The sequence below is a fragment of the Chrysoperla carnea genome, chromosome 1, assembly GCF_905475395.1.
Source record: "Chrysoperla carnea chromosome 1, inChrCarn1.1, whole genome shotgun sequence".
NCBI classification, from domain to species: Eukaryota; Metazoa; Arthropoda; class Insecta; order Neuroptera; family Chrysopidae; genus Chrysoperla; species Chrysoperla carnea.
In genome coordinates this window covers 34,571,926-34,590,931 of record NC_058337.1, presented here as the reverse complement: position 1 = coordinate 34,590,931, position 19,006 = coordinate 34,571,926, and the positions used below count along the sequence as shown (strand labels likewise).

General features: G+C 29.1%; 1 protein-coding gene across 1 annotated transcript; it reads right to left on the bottom strand.

Annotated features, from left to right (window-relative positions):
* Positions 1 to 739: 739 nt before the first annotated feature.
* Positions 740 to 8,507, bottom strand: LOC123305357. The gene is made up of 7 exons (XM_044887049.1): positions 8,463 to 8,507; positions 5,990 to 6,149; positions 5,166 to 5,308; positions 3,731 to 4,004; positions 3,048 to 3,328; positions 2,104 to 2,370; positions 740 to 924 (listed from the first exon to the last, which is right to left on the bottom strand). The coding sequence occupies exons 1-7, from the start codon at positions 8,488 to 8,490 to the stop codon at positions 740 to 742; spliced, it is 1,338 nt and encodes a 445-aa protein (XP_044742984.1). The 5' UTR covers positions 8,491 to 8,507.
* Between the last annotated feature and the right edge of the window lie 10,499 nt (positions 8,508 to 19,006).

Genomic DNA, 19,006 nt, shown 5'->3' with positions numbered 1-19,006 from the left:
ACAAGTTTATTGAAATATTTGAATACAATTATCAATTTGTTCAGTTTTTACATTTCATATAGTACACTAGTTATAAAATTAAAAAATAAACTTTTATAACTAGTGTGCTGTGGAATGTAAAACCTGGATAAATTGATAATTTAAAAGTGTTACGTATTCAAATATTTCAATAAACTTGTATTAGTTTTGAGTAAGGACCAAAATAATGAATAAATTAAAAATGCAAATTTTATCATGAAAATCGGTATATGGGAATAATAAAAATATTCTAAGCAACTTTTCCTAATATTTTTTTCGATATCTCTTATCTTCTCTGACGCTAGGCAAAATATTAAGAATCGCCCTTATTTGTCAATTTATAGTAGGCTCAGCTTAAAGTTCGATTTCGGTTAAGTATCTTAAAAAATGTGACCTATCACCCCGCATGATTGTGCAAAATTTCAAATCGATATTACTATTCCGGGGCTATTTTTTCCGGTTACCGAATAAAATATTGTGGTATCAATTTGGGGACAAGCAGAGAGCTTCAATTTTCGAAAGTCGCCTGCTTTTATTTTTAGCAAATTTTAAAAATATTAGCGGTAACGTTGGTTGGTACTATGATAACATCCTCAAACTGGAATGGTATTATTAATATAAATAAAATATAAATAAAATCTAAAATTATTTATATTGCTTTGGTCAATTAAAACAATTTTACCATCTTTCATACATTCCTCACTTAAATTTAAAAAATAATTTAAAGTCTTTGTAATATACTAAATACACCAATTAGTAGTAATATTGAACAACTAATTGATGTGGCAGAATTGTTGTTATTTGGATTCGATAAACCTTGTTGATTTGGTTCATCAACTGAATTTCCTGGATAACTTCCAGCTGCTGGGTACCATGTTTCGGCGGTCACATGTTTTTCTCCATTGTCTATAAAAACATTTAAATAAGTAAATAGAATCAAAATTTTCATTTATGTGCCGTGCATTAAAATATCTCGTTGGAAATTTCCTCTGTTTATAGCACTATCTTTCCTCAACATTATGTATTTCTTTGTGAACTTAAGTAAAAAATATATGTGAACGGTGGGTAGTATAACATCATAGTGTACCATTCAAAATCACCTTCATTGTTTGTATCTGAAGGCGCTCTTTTCAACACGTAATCGTTACAGTTTACCCTTAGGACCAGCATCATAGAATGTATGTGTCGAATAATCTAGTTCAAAAAGTCGAGCAAGAGTTTTCATCAAAATTTTTCAAAAAATTTTTTTGTTGAGAAAGAGACAAGCAAAATTTGAGAAAATATTGTAATGATTCAAAAATCAATCTATAATCTTCAACTGAATCAGTCTGTATATTCGAGCGTTGAGTTTATTATGACGCGAACCTTGGCTTCCGCAATTCTATGTCGTATTCATCATATCTTCGGAGATATCGCTCCTGGTTTTGAAAATTTTCGTGAAATCTTCTCCAGCGTTTCATATTCTTTCAATCAAAATATGTTTCACAGCATCAACCAGTTCGAAAGCTTTGCCAAGATCCAGGTTTTCTATTTGAAGTACTCGTCTCAAAGACAGATTCAAGAATGTATCGAGCTCAAAATATGCATGGATATCTGATTCGTCCGTGGAAATGCGTCTCATAAATGGGTGCATTTACGGGACTATATGGCGAATTCAAAATTTATTTGGACAGATTCTCAATTCCTCCCGTGTGCACGGGCCTGATTGAAACAGTGATAACCTTACACGTTTCTGTTACAGGCACTCAAAAGAATTAAAATTCTCTACTTTCTCAAAAAAATTTTATTTTTAATTTATTCGAAGACAAAACCACACTGGCAATCAGTCTTCAGTCTACCTACATTTTCATAAAATACTCTCATTTCAGTAAATAGCAATATTATCCGAGAAATTATACAGAATGATTCAAGGTACATTTGACACCTGCCTAGTTATTAAGTCAAAAATTATTTCATCGAGGTGCTGATATTATATAAGCATAAAATGCTGATTAAATGTTACATCTATTCACTACTATCTTAATGTTTTTATATTTCTGTTTTTTATAAGCAATAAATGTCGATTATTTAGTAGAAAAATTTTACCTTCTCGATAAACATTCCACGTAGAAACTGTTGCCCAACTAGGTTTTTCTGTAGTATCAATGGAATCTGTTGGTTGCCAACTTGAACTTCTACCATAACTTGATGGTCTTGTTCTTGCTGAAGATATAATTCCTAACGTTGACTGCCGACTTTGATCCACGTTGGTTGTCATTGTATTATCATTATTCATCACTGAATTTTGTCCTGGCATCCATGAAACTTCAGTTGATTGACTTGTGACAAAGCTATTTTGAATTAGAGGTTGATCTAATGGAAAATGTAAAAAAATTCTCATTAATATTGTTAGAAAAAAATTAAAATGAAAAACGCGTAATTGATAGATATTTTTTAGTTTTTTTTTTCTAGTTTTTAGTCTAGAAATTTCAACTTTAGGTATTGGTTTAATTTTATTTACCTATAGAAAAGAAAATTGCTTTGCTGGGCAATTTTAACTCTAAAAACAAAGATTACCGTGTTATAGCCCTCATTTTCCTTGACCTAACTTATCCTCCCTTTTTTCACAATTTTATAAATTTTAATTTATTGGCGCGGAACCCTTTTTTTTATTGAAAAAAAATTTAGTCCATGATTCTCGCTGATAAGTGATAACGTAACTTTCTATAGGTAAAATAATTTTGAACTGTCGTGAAATTATTGTATTATAAAGTGCCAAAAAAGGTCAGCAATAATTGTCCCGCGGGAACATACTCCCAGAATAAAAACACATATGCTATGTGTTAATCCAGGTTATAAACTATCTGTGTTCCAAATTCCATCCAAATTCTTTCAGTAGTTTTTGCGTGAAAAAGTAACAAACGTCCAGACATCCTGGCAAATTTCCACGATTATAATATATACCAGATATCAGATATCAGTTTTAGAGTACGCAGGTGTGCAAAAAAAACAAGAAAAATGTTCATTCAGTATTTTATTTGATTATATACCTTCATTGTTATTATATCCTGTATTTAGTCCAGATTGTGCATTTCCAGACGATGATGCTACACTCTGATGGTAGCCACCATCTGGTATCGTATTTGATCCAATATTACTGACAACACTACCCCCAGATATAATAACAGGATCTGTTGGTGATGGGCCTAATGAATATGTTGTGCCTGACGGACTTGATCGCCAGGTTGATTTTATATCATTGTTGAAAGAGCTTCCAGTATACATTTGATCAATTGTTGATGGTGTAATTGGACAATCACCTGAATTTGGACTGCAAAAATATAAAAACAAATTGAAAATGATTTCACTCATAATAGAAAAAAACACGCAATATTTTTTTTTGCTAACATATAAGAGGGGGCAAAAGAAAACTGCATACAAAATTTCTACTTGCAATTATTTCTTAATTTACTATTTTTATTCTTGGGAAAGAAAATATTTCAAGCAGTTGCAGGGGTGGTATATCTGTTGAAGAAGACAATGCGCAATGTTTAACGAATATTTCAAGAGATTTTCATATTTATATATATATGGTATGAGTAAGTTATATCGCAGTACTCTACGGAAGGAGGTAACTTTTTTGGAACACAACTTTTTTGACTCTCCGCACGCCTATGAACTCGTAGAAACCAAACAGTCGTACTTAACACTTAATGTTACTTAGAATACTTACATGTAATTAAAGCATTGTTCCTGTAGGAAACTTAAAGCTTTGTCAATAATTTGTGAGGAGAATTTTGCTGCATTTCCATTTGGTACTCCTGAATCGCATAATCGCTGTGTCTCGCGTATAACACATTGCTTAAATCGATGATGCGAACAACATAAACTTGCTCGAGCAATTGCATCACCTTTAGATACTTGTTCAACGAGTAACGAATATTGAACACCACAGTGGGACATTTCAGTTACAGTTGATTTAATACATGATGCATATTTTAAATATTCTAAAAAGGAAATACATTCACCATTAAAATTGATTAAAACATTTCGTAAAAAACAGGACTGATTACTTGGGTTTAGGGTCGTAGCTAGGGTGTGGCTATTCGGGCACTTGCTACAGATGCAAAACAAAAAGTGGGTTTCATACGTAAAACAAAAAGTCAATAATGAATCACATAAAAGGCTCAAATATATTTGTTTCATGCCCTAACTCATCATTATTTTAAAATATTATAAATGCCATAATTTGTAGAAAAAATATTTGAGGAAATCCTCCGTATATATCTTATAATATAAACATATAAAACCCTTGATCGATAAAATGCCAACAAAACGGTCCGATTCACAGTTCAAAAAGGTTAGGGAACAAGGTTATGGGGACCACTATACAGTGTCTCGCATTTAAGATAAAGACATCCTCATATTTTCATTATTTGTAGGAATATCGATTTGAAATTTTGCAAAGACATACAGGGTGATGGGTTACATTTTTAAGATACTTCACCAAAATCAGAACCTTAAGCTCAGCCTAGTATAAATTGACAAATAGTGCCAATTCATAATATTTTCTCTATCGTCAGAGATGATTACAGATCCCGAAAAAACTATTACAAAAAGTTGCTTAGAATATTTTTTTATACCCATGTACCGAATTTCATGGCAAACTTCGCATTTTTAATTTTTTTATTATTTTGGTCTTTACTCAAAATTATTACAATTTGAAATTTTTGAATGCATAACACTATTAAATTATCAATTTGTCCAGTTTTTACATTCCCTAACACACTATTTATAAAAGTTTATTTTTAATTTTACAACTAGTGTACTATGGAATGTAAAAACTGGACAAATTGATAATTTAATATTGTTACTTATTCAAATATTCTAAGCAACTTTTTCTCACAGTTTTTTTCGATGTCTATACCATCCCTGATGCTAGGCAAAATATTAATAATCGGCCCTATTTGTCAATTTGTAGTAGGCTGGGTTCTGATTTAGAAGTATTTTAAAAAATGTGACCCATTACCCTGTATGATTGTGCAAAATTTCAAATCGATATTGATATAAACCATGAAAATATGAGGAAATCACTCATGAAGTTTCAAGCATGTATTGATCATTTAACAAAAAGGGTGCTGTCCCTTGGACGATTTAGATACACATACCTGTTTGATATGAAGTTTGAGTGCACATTTGGTGAACGGATTCAATTGGATTCTCGACAGCTTTATTAAATAATTTTCTTTGTTGATCCGTAAAACAATTGTCTATGTATCGTTTTAAACAATCCACAAACTCGTTCCAAGTTCTGTATGAATATAAAAAACATAATTATAAATTAGAATTATACTTTTTCGCTTAAATTTCTTAATTTAAAAAATGAGGACGGTGCTTTACTTAATTGTAAGCTAGTAGACTGGGAGATAGTGACAGATTTTCTGACTCGATGATTTTCTCGCTTATGTATTTGAGAATACTTAAAATTAATTTGAAATTTTAAACTTAAAAAATGGACACCTATAAACTGTTTTATCGATGCTGCCTCCTATGCAGAAAAAATGGTTTTTTGGCTCAAGAATATTAAAGAAAAAAAAAGAAATTCTTGAGATGAGTATGATAATATTCTTGGCTCCAGCAAAAAATTGTTGCATCAAGAAATCCTTTTTTTCTGAAAGGATATGTAGTCTAGCATCATTCTAATCCTTCGGTTCTTATTTTGATCAAGCCTTCTGAAAATCGGTTTCTGCTTCTTATGTTTATACATGAAACCAATTTTCTAAAACGTGAGGCAGCGCCGATTAGGTGGCCATTGTTTTGAATAAATTTTTCGAGATAGTATTCAACTATTATGTATAATCATTTATTAATATATATATGCAGATAATCAAAACATTTTTAGTAAGTATCGAACTCTCCAAAAAAATTTTTTAATTGAGTACTGGAGTTTCTAAATAAACAACAACTAATCAATTATAAATAACTTTCTTACCTACAAACAGCATCAATATCGTCAAGATTATCAGGGAATATTAAATTTGGTTCACGTATTAATGGATCAGCTAAATTTACACATCTTTGATACTCTGATTTGGAACAATCATATTGTTGTGAGCTTTTGGCGTATGGTGTAACTTTTGCCATTGTTATGCCTGTAAAATTTTAATTTATTTTAAAGTTTAGAAAACAATTTTTATCTCAATTATATCTCTGCATTAAAAAAATTTAAAAAAAATATAAAATGTTGGGATATCAATCGCAACAAGTGAATATAATAAATAACAGAATTAATTGTTTAATTTCTTTCATATGCAAGGTGAGGTAGAGAAGTGTGCGATTTTATAAACGCTGTATGATAGTACGATAACGTTTGTGTGTTCTATATACCCAAACATACAAATAGAATAGACACGACGAAGTTACATATAACTGGAGTCCCTCACATCAGGGAGAAGTGGCGTAGTTGGTTATATCCTAGACCGGATATCTAGAGGACCCTGGTTCGTGCCCTGGCTTCTGTGGAATATTTTCGTTTCTTTCTATTTAGTATGATATTATCGGCCTGAAAAATGGTCTGAAAAAAGCTAACGGTCCGAAAAATTCTGGTCGATTTTGCAAAAGAAGTTTCTGAATGTCCTATTCAGTCGTTAATGGAATCCGTTTTTTTTCTAATCAGTGACATAAATTTTTCCTGATTTCTGGAAGTTTTCTTAATTTTTCTTTGAAAGGGCCGAGAAAAATCACAAACAGTTTTTTGTTTCGGAATTTGATAGAAAAACTAATAAAGTATGGTTGACCACTCTTTTGTTTTTCAACTTGAAAATAACCATTTTTTAACTCCAGAATGAAAAAAAATGTGTTATAAGTTTGACCGCTATGTGTGTGTCTATGTGTTCGCCTGTCTGTGGTATCGTAGTGCCTAAACGGAAGAACCGATTTTAAATTTTTTTGTTTCATTTGAAAGGTATTTTTTTATGTTTCAAGTGCGAGCTTAGAGTTTCGTTCTCGAAAAAACTAAAAAATTGGCGATGAGCTTCAAAATCGATTCAGTTTGGAAGAGACATGACGTATAATTTTAACATATAAATAATTACTGTGGAAATGAATAGTCAAATAAACCTGGCTCAATTCATTTTTAACCGACTTCAGACAAAAACGGAGGAGGTTATCAATTCGACTGTATTTTTTTTTTATGTTTGTTACCTCAGAACTTTTGACTGGGTGAACCGATTTTGATGATTCTTTATCTGTTTGAAAGCTGGTGCTTCCCATTTGGTCCCATTTAATTTTAGTCCAGATAAAACCATAAAAGTATTAAATTTGCATTAAATATGCACGACAAGAGGGCGAATAATTCAATATCACTTCGATGATTCTTTTTTTTAGTGCGACAAATTAGTTAGTGTACTTCAGATTCATTAAAAATCACAAAATAAAAAAAATTTATAACAAAAAGAAAACCGACTTCAAAAGAAAAACTTTTCCAAAATAATTTAAAATGCACTAAAAAGTAAAAAAATAACGATAATATAATGTAGTAAAAATTATTGTTATTTTTGGAGTCGGTGTCAGCCAAGCTAGTGTAAATAACTGTTCTATCAGAGTTGTTTTCTTGGCTGACACCGACTCCAAAAATAACAATAATTTTAACTACATTATATTATCGTTATTTTTTTACTTTTTAGTGCATTTTAAATTATTTTGGAAAAGTTTTTCTTTTGAAGTCGGTTTTCTTTTTGTTAAAAATGTTTTTTTACTCTGAGTTTTTTGAAAAGTGAAATGGTAAAATAATTAGGTAATTCAAAACAATAATTTAAAAGAACAAACTCAAATATTTCAATTTCAATTAAAATATTTCCAACAATTTGTCCCAAAAAATGATAGATCTCTAAGTATTCGAACCACCTTGATTGAGAACATTTTATAGCTAAGTTTCCAAAAATCGGTTTACAAGAAATAAATCGCCGGGTTGTCGGGGGTTCTTTAAATTTTGTAGATTTCAATTGTTCGTTTTTTCAAACATTAAATTGGCTATACCTAAAAGCCAACTAGAGGTGAACTTTATCAAAAAATATTATTGTTTAAAAATGGGTCCAAAAAATATACATACATTTCTAAAGATTACATTTTTTTATTTATTTATAAATATTTGTTTATAAATTTGTTTTAAGACTAGGGATAAGTGGCAAAACATAAATTTTTGGTTAATAGGTATCAAGTTAGAAATTATTGGCCTAAAAATTACTTAAATTTAACAATATTTTGAAAGAAAAACACACTTGTCCCATGTCGAAGCGGGCAGATGCCCGAACCTCGATACGCCCATGGATACCTATGTAAAAATTATCCCCAAATAATAAAAGAATAATAAAAATTACAATTTTTAGACTATAACTGCAGCTAATTAGAAATTTTTACTATAATTTTTAAACTAGAAAATTATTAGAAAGTGAAATTTAACTTACCAATTAGTAAATAAACATGTAATGCCATAATAATTTTGGTCGCAGTGTGATCACCCATTTTTTTTTTTTTCTGTAACAAATTGAGAAAGCAAATCTAATTATAATGAGTAATTAATGTTTATTTAATTAGATTTAAAAAACAAATATTGCATATTATTAAACAAAGGTTTTTTTTGGAAAATTGAAGCTTTAACATATCTTACTTATTATTATCATAAAACTTATAGCAATATCTTGATAAATTATTAAACATTTTATTCAAGATATACCGAGAGACGCAAAACTGCGATTCTTCTTCTTTTTCTCAGGGTTTCTTATGATTTTCACATAAGTTCACATTTGTATGGCCTTGTTTTCATTGTAAATGTTTCTTTTTAACAGGATTCTTTTACTTAAAAATATTCATTCTTTCTTTCAAATGTCTTCAAACGAAATATCGAACGCAATTAATGTAATCGCCATAGATAAAAATAATATAATAAAAATACTTAAAATAGTCATCTCTGTATATTTTCTGTATATATGAAATATATATATCAAGGTATACTAAGTTTAGACCCAAGTTTGTATCGCTTTGAAATATTGATGCTACGAATAAAATTTTGGTATAGGTGCATAAAATCACCAAAGTAATATATTTCCTATCCGTCTGTCAACACGATAACTCAAAAATGAAAAGAGATATCAAGCTGATATTTTTATAGCTTGCTCAAGACGTAAAAAGTGAGGTTGACTTCGTAAATGCGGCAGCATTGGTCAAGGTCTTGGGTCCATAAGACTCATCTTGTAGAGATAGAACAAAAGTTTTAATGTATAAGAGTAAGTAAGTTTAAATGGAAAATGACTACATAGTAATCGAAATGCGTATTTAAATAATGGAAAAATTGATCTAGGAAATTGGGGCAAGTCAAAATTGGTCAAAAATTCCAATTGGCAACAGGTAAGTAATAAATGTTTTCACAACAATTTTCGAATAAGCGTATTCATTCCTATCGTGCGTTCAACTCTACTCTTTTGGACAATGCCAAATCGCATGAATTGTTCGTAATTTTTTTTCATACATATGCAAATTGTTTAGCACATTCAATGGTTGCGTGATAACAGTAAAATCGTCGATTAAGTTTTTATCGCGCCCACTATATATAGTATAATTTTATACTTAGCCTTTCTAACTAACCGACTTGCAATTAATATGATGGTATTCATAAACAAATTGTAATTCTGTGATTTATTGTCGAAAAGATATATGGATGGAATAGAGAACCTGGTAGCGGTTTTTCTATTATATAAATCGTTTAACGTTTAGTGAAAAAATCACTATAAAGTATTATTAATTATCGAAAAAAAAAACCAAATTTCGTAGAGATCTAATGAAAAAATGAGCGCAAAACACAAATGCAATATCTGAAAACATACAACACAGCATTTAGTTTGTCAATTTTGTTGAGATATAAAAATAATTCGCAAAAAAAGATTAATTTTCCAAAGATAGTGATAATAAATAATAATAAAACAAAAGAGGAAGCTAGTGCTAGGTGTTAGTGACCGCAAGTGGGTCACTAGCACCTAGACGAAGAGTTCTCTGTGCCCTCCAAGAGAACGACTTGCCACCCGAAGGCAAGGAGTCTTCGGGTAGGAGATGCCATTAAAATCAGATGAAGCTAAAGGATTCTGTCGAGGCCAGACGCCTCACAGAAAACCCACAGCTTCTCATACGGGATCTCTCCCAGGAAAGATGGTGATTATGAAAGTATTTTTTCATTTGATTTGTTCGTATAGGTTTTTAATGTTTTTTGGCCTTGTCTAAAGTATTAAAGGATATGGAAAAGTCACAAAAATCGTTTTTTAGTTAGGCTCACTCCAATCTTTTAGTTTTTTTTTTGTGAAAATTTTTACTAAATATGTTGTTTTAATCAAGTTTTTCCCGTTCCCTCCACCATTTTTATACCAAATATGTATGAAATATATCAAGCTATACTAAGTTTAGACCCAAGTTTGTAATGCTTAAAAATATTGATGGTATGGACAAAATTTTGGTTTTGGTGTTTATAAAATCACCTAATTTGTCCATTTTCCAGTTGTCTGTGATCACGAAAAGAGATATCTAGCTGAAATTTTTATAGCGTATTCAGGATGTAAATAGTGAGGTTGAATAAATGAGCAACATATGTCAATTGGATCTTGGGTCCGTAGGACGTATCTTGTAAACCGTTAGAGATATATCAAAAGTGTAAATGTTCCTTATAACATAATATCTAACTTTTTTTTGAAACATTTTTTTCGTAAACATCACTGTTTACACCCGAGGGCGCTAATTAGGTTAGAATATTTTATAGTATATATTATATGGGAATATCAGTTATATGTGTGTGACACTACAGTCGTGTTATATATATATGACTGTGGTCATCTAAGAGTGATTATCTTTCTTTACTTACATAACATTCGAGGTATTTCAACAATTAACTCAGTTAATTCTTTGTTTTCACTTGTTACATTTAAAATCCTATGTGAATAATAAATACTACGATAAAAATGGCATATTCCGCGAAAAAACTTGACGAATTTAATAGTACTTCTCGAGGGAAAAATAAAATTTCTTCGGTGAGAGTTTCATATTCAATTTTTTTTAAATCTGCGTTTGCAACTACTCGGTTATTCAATTTTAAACTGAGAAAACGGCAATAAAAGAAAAGTTATAGACAGAAGTCAAACGTACGACTTTTCAGTACTAAGCTATGGTATTTCGGAATGTTTCAATTACTCCAATAATAATTATTACACAAAAACTTTGAAATTCATAACCCAAAAATATTTGCAATAAATCAAACTATAAAATATTATTAATGAAAGGTCATTCGACTTTTATTAACAAATCAAAAAAATGTTATTATTTATAAAACGTAAATCATTATTTTGTAAAATATTTAATAATTATTTTATGAATTCATAACAATAATATGAATAGTTTTAAAAAAAAAATTGTAATATAATCCAATTTTTATTTAGGTATTGTTCATCATTATAGGTTTTGTATTATACAAAGAGGAAGTATTACATCCTGGGTTTATATTATTCACAAAAATAATAAATAATGAAAAAAATAAATAAATACCAGCTAAAGCTAACTAATATATAAGTACTGATGATGGTGGATAATAATGATTGTGATTGATTCAAATAATATAAAAATGTGTTGTAAGGTCACAACGCAAAAACCATACTACCGTAACATTAAATTGTATTTTTTAACAGGTCATTTGCATATTGACCATTTTAACACTGTATATTATAGATGTATAGTTTTAGAATAATGCAGGTGGTAAAATTATACCCTTAAATATTTTAGGGATCGATATGGTTCAACGATACAGTATTCTTGCATGCTTCGATAACTTAACAACAAGATTGAATGTGATTTATATATAGAATCAATAATTTGATAATCTTTACCCATTCATGCAATATGTCACATTAAAGTGTGAATACATACTGTTTGTAGCATTTAAGATGAAGACACCCTCACATTTTCGTATTTAAAAGAATATCGATTTGAAATTTTGCATAGTCATCAGATGGGTGACATTTTTTTAGATACTTAACCGAAATTTGAACTTTAAACTTAGTCTACTACAAATTGACAAATAGGACCGATTCTTATTATTTTGCCAAGCGTCAGAGATGGTTAGAGATATCGAAAAAAAATTATTAGAAAAAGTTGCTTAGAATATTTTTTTATTCCCATTTATTGCTTTTCAAGATAAAATTCAATAATAATTTAAATTAAATAAATTTTCAATTTTATATTATTTTGGTCTAAATTATTACAAATTTTTTTTTCTTCAATTTTATAACCAATATGTTATGGAATGTAAGAACTAAACAATTTGATAATTTAAAAGTGCTATGTATTCAAATATTTCGATAAACTTGTAATAATTTTGAGTAATCCAAAATAATAGAAAAATTAAAAATACGAATTTTGTCATGAAAATCGGTACATGGGTATAAAAAACTATTCTAAGCAACTTTTTCTAATAATTTATTTACGATATCTGTAACCATCTCTAACGCTTGGCAAAATATTAAACGATATTCGTTTAAATAACGAAAATATGAGGGTGGCTTCATCTTAAATGCGACACACTTTATATAATACTGAAAATAATCACTCGTGAGGATTATAGTTCCTAGTCAAAATTAAAGACGGTACTTATCGAAGCCCATTGTATTGATACCCAAAATATGTTGATAGCTCTTCTCCGAGTGCCAAGACTTGCAAAAATAGGCAATAGAAATATATGGACTGGACAGTAGATGAACTGGTTCGGAAAAAATTATTGTTACGTACCCACAAAAAGCCCCTCTGTGAACTTGACAATAAGTACAATAATTCTCAAAAATAAAAAGGAAATCAAAAGTCTTTCGCCCTAAAACGAATCCCCTAGGTTCTTCTAGAACTGAAACAAACCAAAAATTGTTAGAAAAAATGAAAGCTGAGAACTCAGTATACAGAGTATATATACTGGCAAGATTTTTCAATGACATATCCGAACACAAAACTTTGGAATAGATATTTGTTGATAGGCTATCCATTCTAGTATCATTAAAAGTATAACAGACTCATCAGAAGCAAAATCTGGTGGCATCTTCGTTATCCACACAGTTTATTCTTTGTTGTCTACACATTGAACACTTTGTTGTCCACACACTTTACTCGTAACAATTAATTCTTTTACAAATAGCTATTACCAATTATTGACCTTGATAAAACTAATTGTAACGCTAACAATCACGTGGTTTTAATTGTTCTGTTCCTCGTTTAAAAAAATTTGCATTTATTAATTATCTTATTTTTGTTTATTGCAATGTTTTTAAGCAATTTTTAGATAAATCGCTACAATTTTGTGCAGTTCTATACAGAAAATTTTTAAATTGAGATAAAATTAATTTGAAAGAATAGAAAATTTGTAAAGTCGAATAAAATTATCATTATTAAAAAACAATTTTTTATTATATTTTCTAATTTACACAAGTAGAAGACTAGAATCGAATTTTTAATAAACTAAAAACTAATACTATAAGTGATATGAAGACGTTTTTACCCGACTGAGTAACGCAAAAGAGTGGTAATGTGTTTGTCAGTCTATATATGTGTGTTTCTATATGGCACACTAGAGACCAAACGCATGGACCGATTTTGATGATTCAGACGTCAATCGATTTGTCTTAACCTTGCTAGTGCTACTGAAGATATGGCAATAAAGAAAATTCAATATGGTGACCACCAGACGCCATATTGAACTATGCAACTATGCCAAGTGGGTTATCATTGACTAGATATTAAATAGACAAATCGATTAACATAATCATCCAAAATAATGAACAAATTAAAAAAGCGAATTTTGTGATGAAAAACGGTATATGGGTATAAAAAAATTCTCCAAGAAACTTTTTCTCAAATTTTTTTAATATGTGTAACCATCTATGACGCTAGGCAAAATACTAAGAATTGGCCCTATTTGTCAGTTTGTAGTAGACTGAGCTTACAATTCTGATTCCGGTTAAGTATCAAAAAAATGTGACCCATTACCCTGTATGACTGTACAAATTTTGAAATCGATATTATTATAAATAACGAAAATGTGAGAGTGTCTACATCTTAAATGGGACACACTGTATGTAAATCAAATATGGTGGAAGCGAAGGGAAAATCAGGTAATGCTTACCATAAAAATGCATTGTCATTTGATTTACATTCTCATCCAAAATTTCAGTTCAATAGGTTGAAGAAATCTGCTGTAAAATAACTACAGTTAAATTGTACACAATTGCATTATTCTTAATTTTATTTAAAGCAATTTTAGAACTGCATATTAAAAAAAAAAGTTTGGTTTACCGCAATATAAGAGTCAAAGAAAAAAATTTGATTGGTTTTTTACGTTACTACGAGCTTTTTGTGTTTTTTGTGTTTAGTACTGCGGCAAATGGGTATTATTATAATGGATAACAGTAATTTTGGTCATTAAGAAATTTTTATGTCAAGGGCATATAACAATAAAATTATAAAATGTTGGACACACGAATTTTTTTAAATAAATATTTTTTAAATAAATAATATATATTCGTTTGAATATTGGAGCTTTAACAGATAATAACAAGTGGAAACAAACAATTGACTGAGTTAATAGTTGAAATACCATGCATAAATAGTGTTGATTACCTACTCTATCACATTGCACATACATATACACTATACTGTTTATATAATACATACTATACAATTTACGCCTAATTTGCGCCCTAATCTCTAACGGTTTACAAGATGGTCCATAGGTCCAGACCCAATTGACCTATGTTGCTCATTTACGAACACGAACTCACTTTTTACGTCCTGAGTACGCTGTAAAAATTTCACCTTGAATTCTTTTTTCGTTTTTGAGTTATCGTGCCCACAGACGGACGAACGGACAGCCGGAAATGGACTAATTAGGTGATTTTAAGAACACTTATTCCAAAATTTTGTTCATAGCATCAATATTTTTAAGCGTTACAAACTTGGGACTAAACTTAGTATACCTTGCATATTACATATATGCATGGTATAATAAAAATGAGTATTTAATTTTCTAATTAAATGTTACGTTTCATGGATGATATGATGATAGTGTAATTATTAAATTTTTATTAAAAGTTTGTGATTAAAATAAAAGTTTTATATTTATACAGTGGTAATTATCTATTTTTTCAATTTGCATACGTTTATTGGTTGAATTGATCATCTATTATTCAATATGCATACGAAATTGTATAAAAAGCGAAAAAGTAATTCTCGCACGAAATTAAAGTTGAGCATTTAGTAAAGATGTTTCCTTCTTAAAGTTGACTAGTCTTATTTCTACGCGCTGTGACATTAAAGCGACAGTTTTCATGATGAATAAGATTCTGTGTTTGAGGGCTTTAAGCTTTACCATCCATCACTTTTGGTCCGTTGTGCTATTCTAACTTTCATATATTCAAAAAGACTTTGCTATTCCTTTGAATTGAATTTTTAACTTTTTTATCCAAGCTGAGTATCCTTTTATATCTTTACTTTTGTTACTTCCATATTATTCAGAAATCACAGTATCCTATCATAACTTCTTTAACCATGCAAATTAGTCTTTCTGGTGTTTCAGTTTCAAAATTTAGATTTTAACTATTTTAAACATATTATATTCGTGTTATTCGACAGTCCTTTCAGTTATGTTATGTCTTTTTTGATTCAATCAAGATAATTCTCATAAAACAGCCTACGCGTTTGCAAAATACACAGTCGAGCTTGCAGTTTTAAAAATTTTATCAGATAATTAGTACCTACACATATTTGATTTTTTTTATTCGCCATATAATATTTTATATAAATTTTGGTGGAAGTGCTGTGAAATAAATAATAAATAATAACATTTACAAAAAAAGTATTGATGTTACCCCTAAGTAGTTTTCTAGGTATTCAAAATAAGGGTTCATATACTTTCAAATTTGGTGAAATTTACTGAAGGTTTGGAGGCAACAATGCCAAGTATGACAAGTTTTTAGCCTTTTACCTGCAGAATAAAGAATAAATTTTAATATGAGCAGAAAAAAGGGTGATTTCAGAAAACTCAACGATTTTCCTTTTTTTACTAAAATGTTTTACAATTACAATTACAATCGAAATCTATGTCTTTTAGAGTAAAAATAGATCAATCGATAGTTATCGTGCGTAAAATTTTCGATCGATTTGTATATATATATATAAACTTTTTCTTATGATTCATATTTTATGAAAAATTTACCTCAATATACAATTTTCCGTGTTTTTTTGAATTTTTCTTGAACTGTGCATTTTAGGGGAAACATACTTTCGATAAAAGTTGTTGGGCATATTTCCCATCGATGTGTAATTTTGATTGTTCGTAATCTTTCAGAAAAAATCGATATTTAAATATAATTTTCCGCGTAGTTCTGCGGCTTTTTAGAATTTACTCAAAAACTATGCATATATAGTTTTTTCCGGCTTATAAATTTCATCACTAGAAGACGGAAAACAAATATAAGTAGATATGTATGCCTATATTTTTTAATGTAGCAAACTGTTCTGTCAGAGTTGTTTCCTTAGCTGACACCGACTCCAAAAATAATTTTAACTACATTATATTTAGTTTTTTTAATTTTTAGTGCATATTCATTTGTTTTTGGAAAAGTTTTTCTTTTGAAGTCGGTTTTGTTTTTGTTAAAAGTTTTTTTTATTTTGTGATTTTTATAAGATTTTCTAACTGATTATTATTAAAAGAAAATTCTAAAATGCGTATGGAAGTGTACTGCACTATGATATAATCTTTTTGCATGGTTTTAATATGGATATATATATCTCTGTGTAATACCAGTAATAGATAAAGAGTTTTCCTAGATTTATTATAATAAGCTGACATCCGTTGCTATTGAATTATTCATGTATGTTTGATTCGAAAATGTATAATGTCTTTAACCTTTTCCTGATAAATACTATACCGATATGATTGCTATACCATTATACTGTTAACTTATATAGTACTATCAGCAGTATAGGTCGTTGCCTGTAAACCGTTGTCCTACACGATATGGTTATAGTGTTCGACGGTCAAGTATATTAATACCCACGTAACGTAAATATATATACCTATTATAATAAAAATTTTCTTACAATAAAAAATTACCCTTATTATCATAAAATTAAGAATTTATTTTTGTTGAAAATTAAATAACAAAAATTTTATTACTATAGTGTTATTTTGGTGATTACGAGTAGGTATATTGTTATATGGGTAGTTCTACAAGCCAAAGAATTTTCGGCGTCTAATCTAAAATATCATGAAAAATGTGTTAGAACCTAATTTATTTGTATAAAATACTGTTATTTTCACCTATTTCTAGTTGGTCCCTTAAAATAGTTAAATTATTTTCTTGACGTAATTACCCTTCAAAGTGTTAAAATCTCGAAAGCTACATTTCCACTCGAACAAATTCTAATAAAAAATGTAATGCAATTTATTGACTACGACATTAAGGTAGTACGAGCACCAAGGCAATTTTAAATTTAGGGTTGAAATTATTTGTACCTTATTTTTAACTTTGATGATGAATTTTGTTATAACTTGATTATAGACGAAGAATACGAATACAATTTTTTGAAATTTGCCTTTGACTTACGAAATATCGAAAGCTAAATAATTAAACATTTTCATTTTTCGATATTTTTCAAATTATTCCATGTATCGAAAAATTGAATTCTTACTTTTCGTCTTATATTCGAATTATTCGAATTATGTTATATCAAGTTATAACATAATTCACCATCAAAATTATAAAAATATATTTATTTTTAATTTGTGTCTCCTCCCTAATTATTCGGGCAAAACGATTTGTTTTTTGTTATCAATAATTTATTAAGGTTTTAACTTTAAATAGTTTCTTTTTTAATTTCCACCGACTAGTTTTGGAAAAATCCCATATGACCAATACTTGCCTACTAAGTCATTTATTTATTTAAATAATCCAGGAACCTCCATTAAAACTTTCAGAGTTGATTTAGGCCAACTTCACATAAAAAAATTAAGCCTTTTATCCAAAATTGCCCTGGCGCTTCTACATCCTTAAGTCTATAATATAAACCAAAATAATGATTTTTATTATTTTCTCTTGCCGAGGAGACATATTATTATCAATTCTTTTTCTAAAAATATATTAAAAATTTCTTCCCAGAATTTGTCCCTAAGGTTTTATATCCTGAGAAGTTTGTATTAAAATACTGTTTTGTCTGTCCTCAATTATTCGCAACGATTGAATGGATTGGGATTACACTAATTATAATCCCAGATTTATAAGCTAGATTAACACATATAATTTTTATTTTATGTGTTATTATTGATTAATTATTGATATAATTGATTAAATAGTTATTCTTGGACCCGATTCTTGAGTTCATGCAGACAGACACTCAGTTTCTTGCCGCTTGATTTGTTTTAACTGGCCAAAAATGTATTAACTACTTTAAAATATTTTGACTGATCCATTTAACATAGGCTAAAAGACGTTTTATTCTTAATTAGTCTGAAGAGAATGTACTGCTTGTCTGCCGAAATAACTTTGGATCGATTTTTAACCCTTTTCCCGTGATCCAATCAAGCCATAACTTTGCAAGTAGACTCGTGGCGACGATAAAATTAAAAAAAAAATATTCTCATAAAAAATTTAAACAAAGAAACACATTATAATAAAAACTTAATTTTTATGGGTTAGTTTGTAGAATAAACCATATAAATTAATTATGGTTTTTATAACTTATAGGTATATAGTTAATATTATGTGTAAAACAGTAGATCTTCGATAACTTGAATTTCAAGGAGAAATACAAAAACAATCAATTTCGAAGCATAGAAGTATCAAGTAATTAATTAATCTGCATCGTACCGTACATTGCCAGTAGTAGGAGAACTCTTCGGGAAATTCTTTTCATGTAGAAAAATTTCGAGTTATAAAGGTAC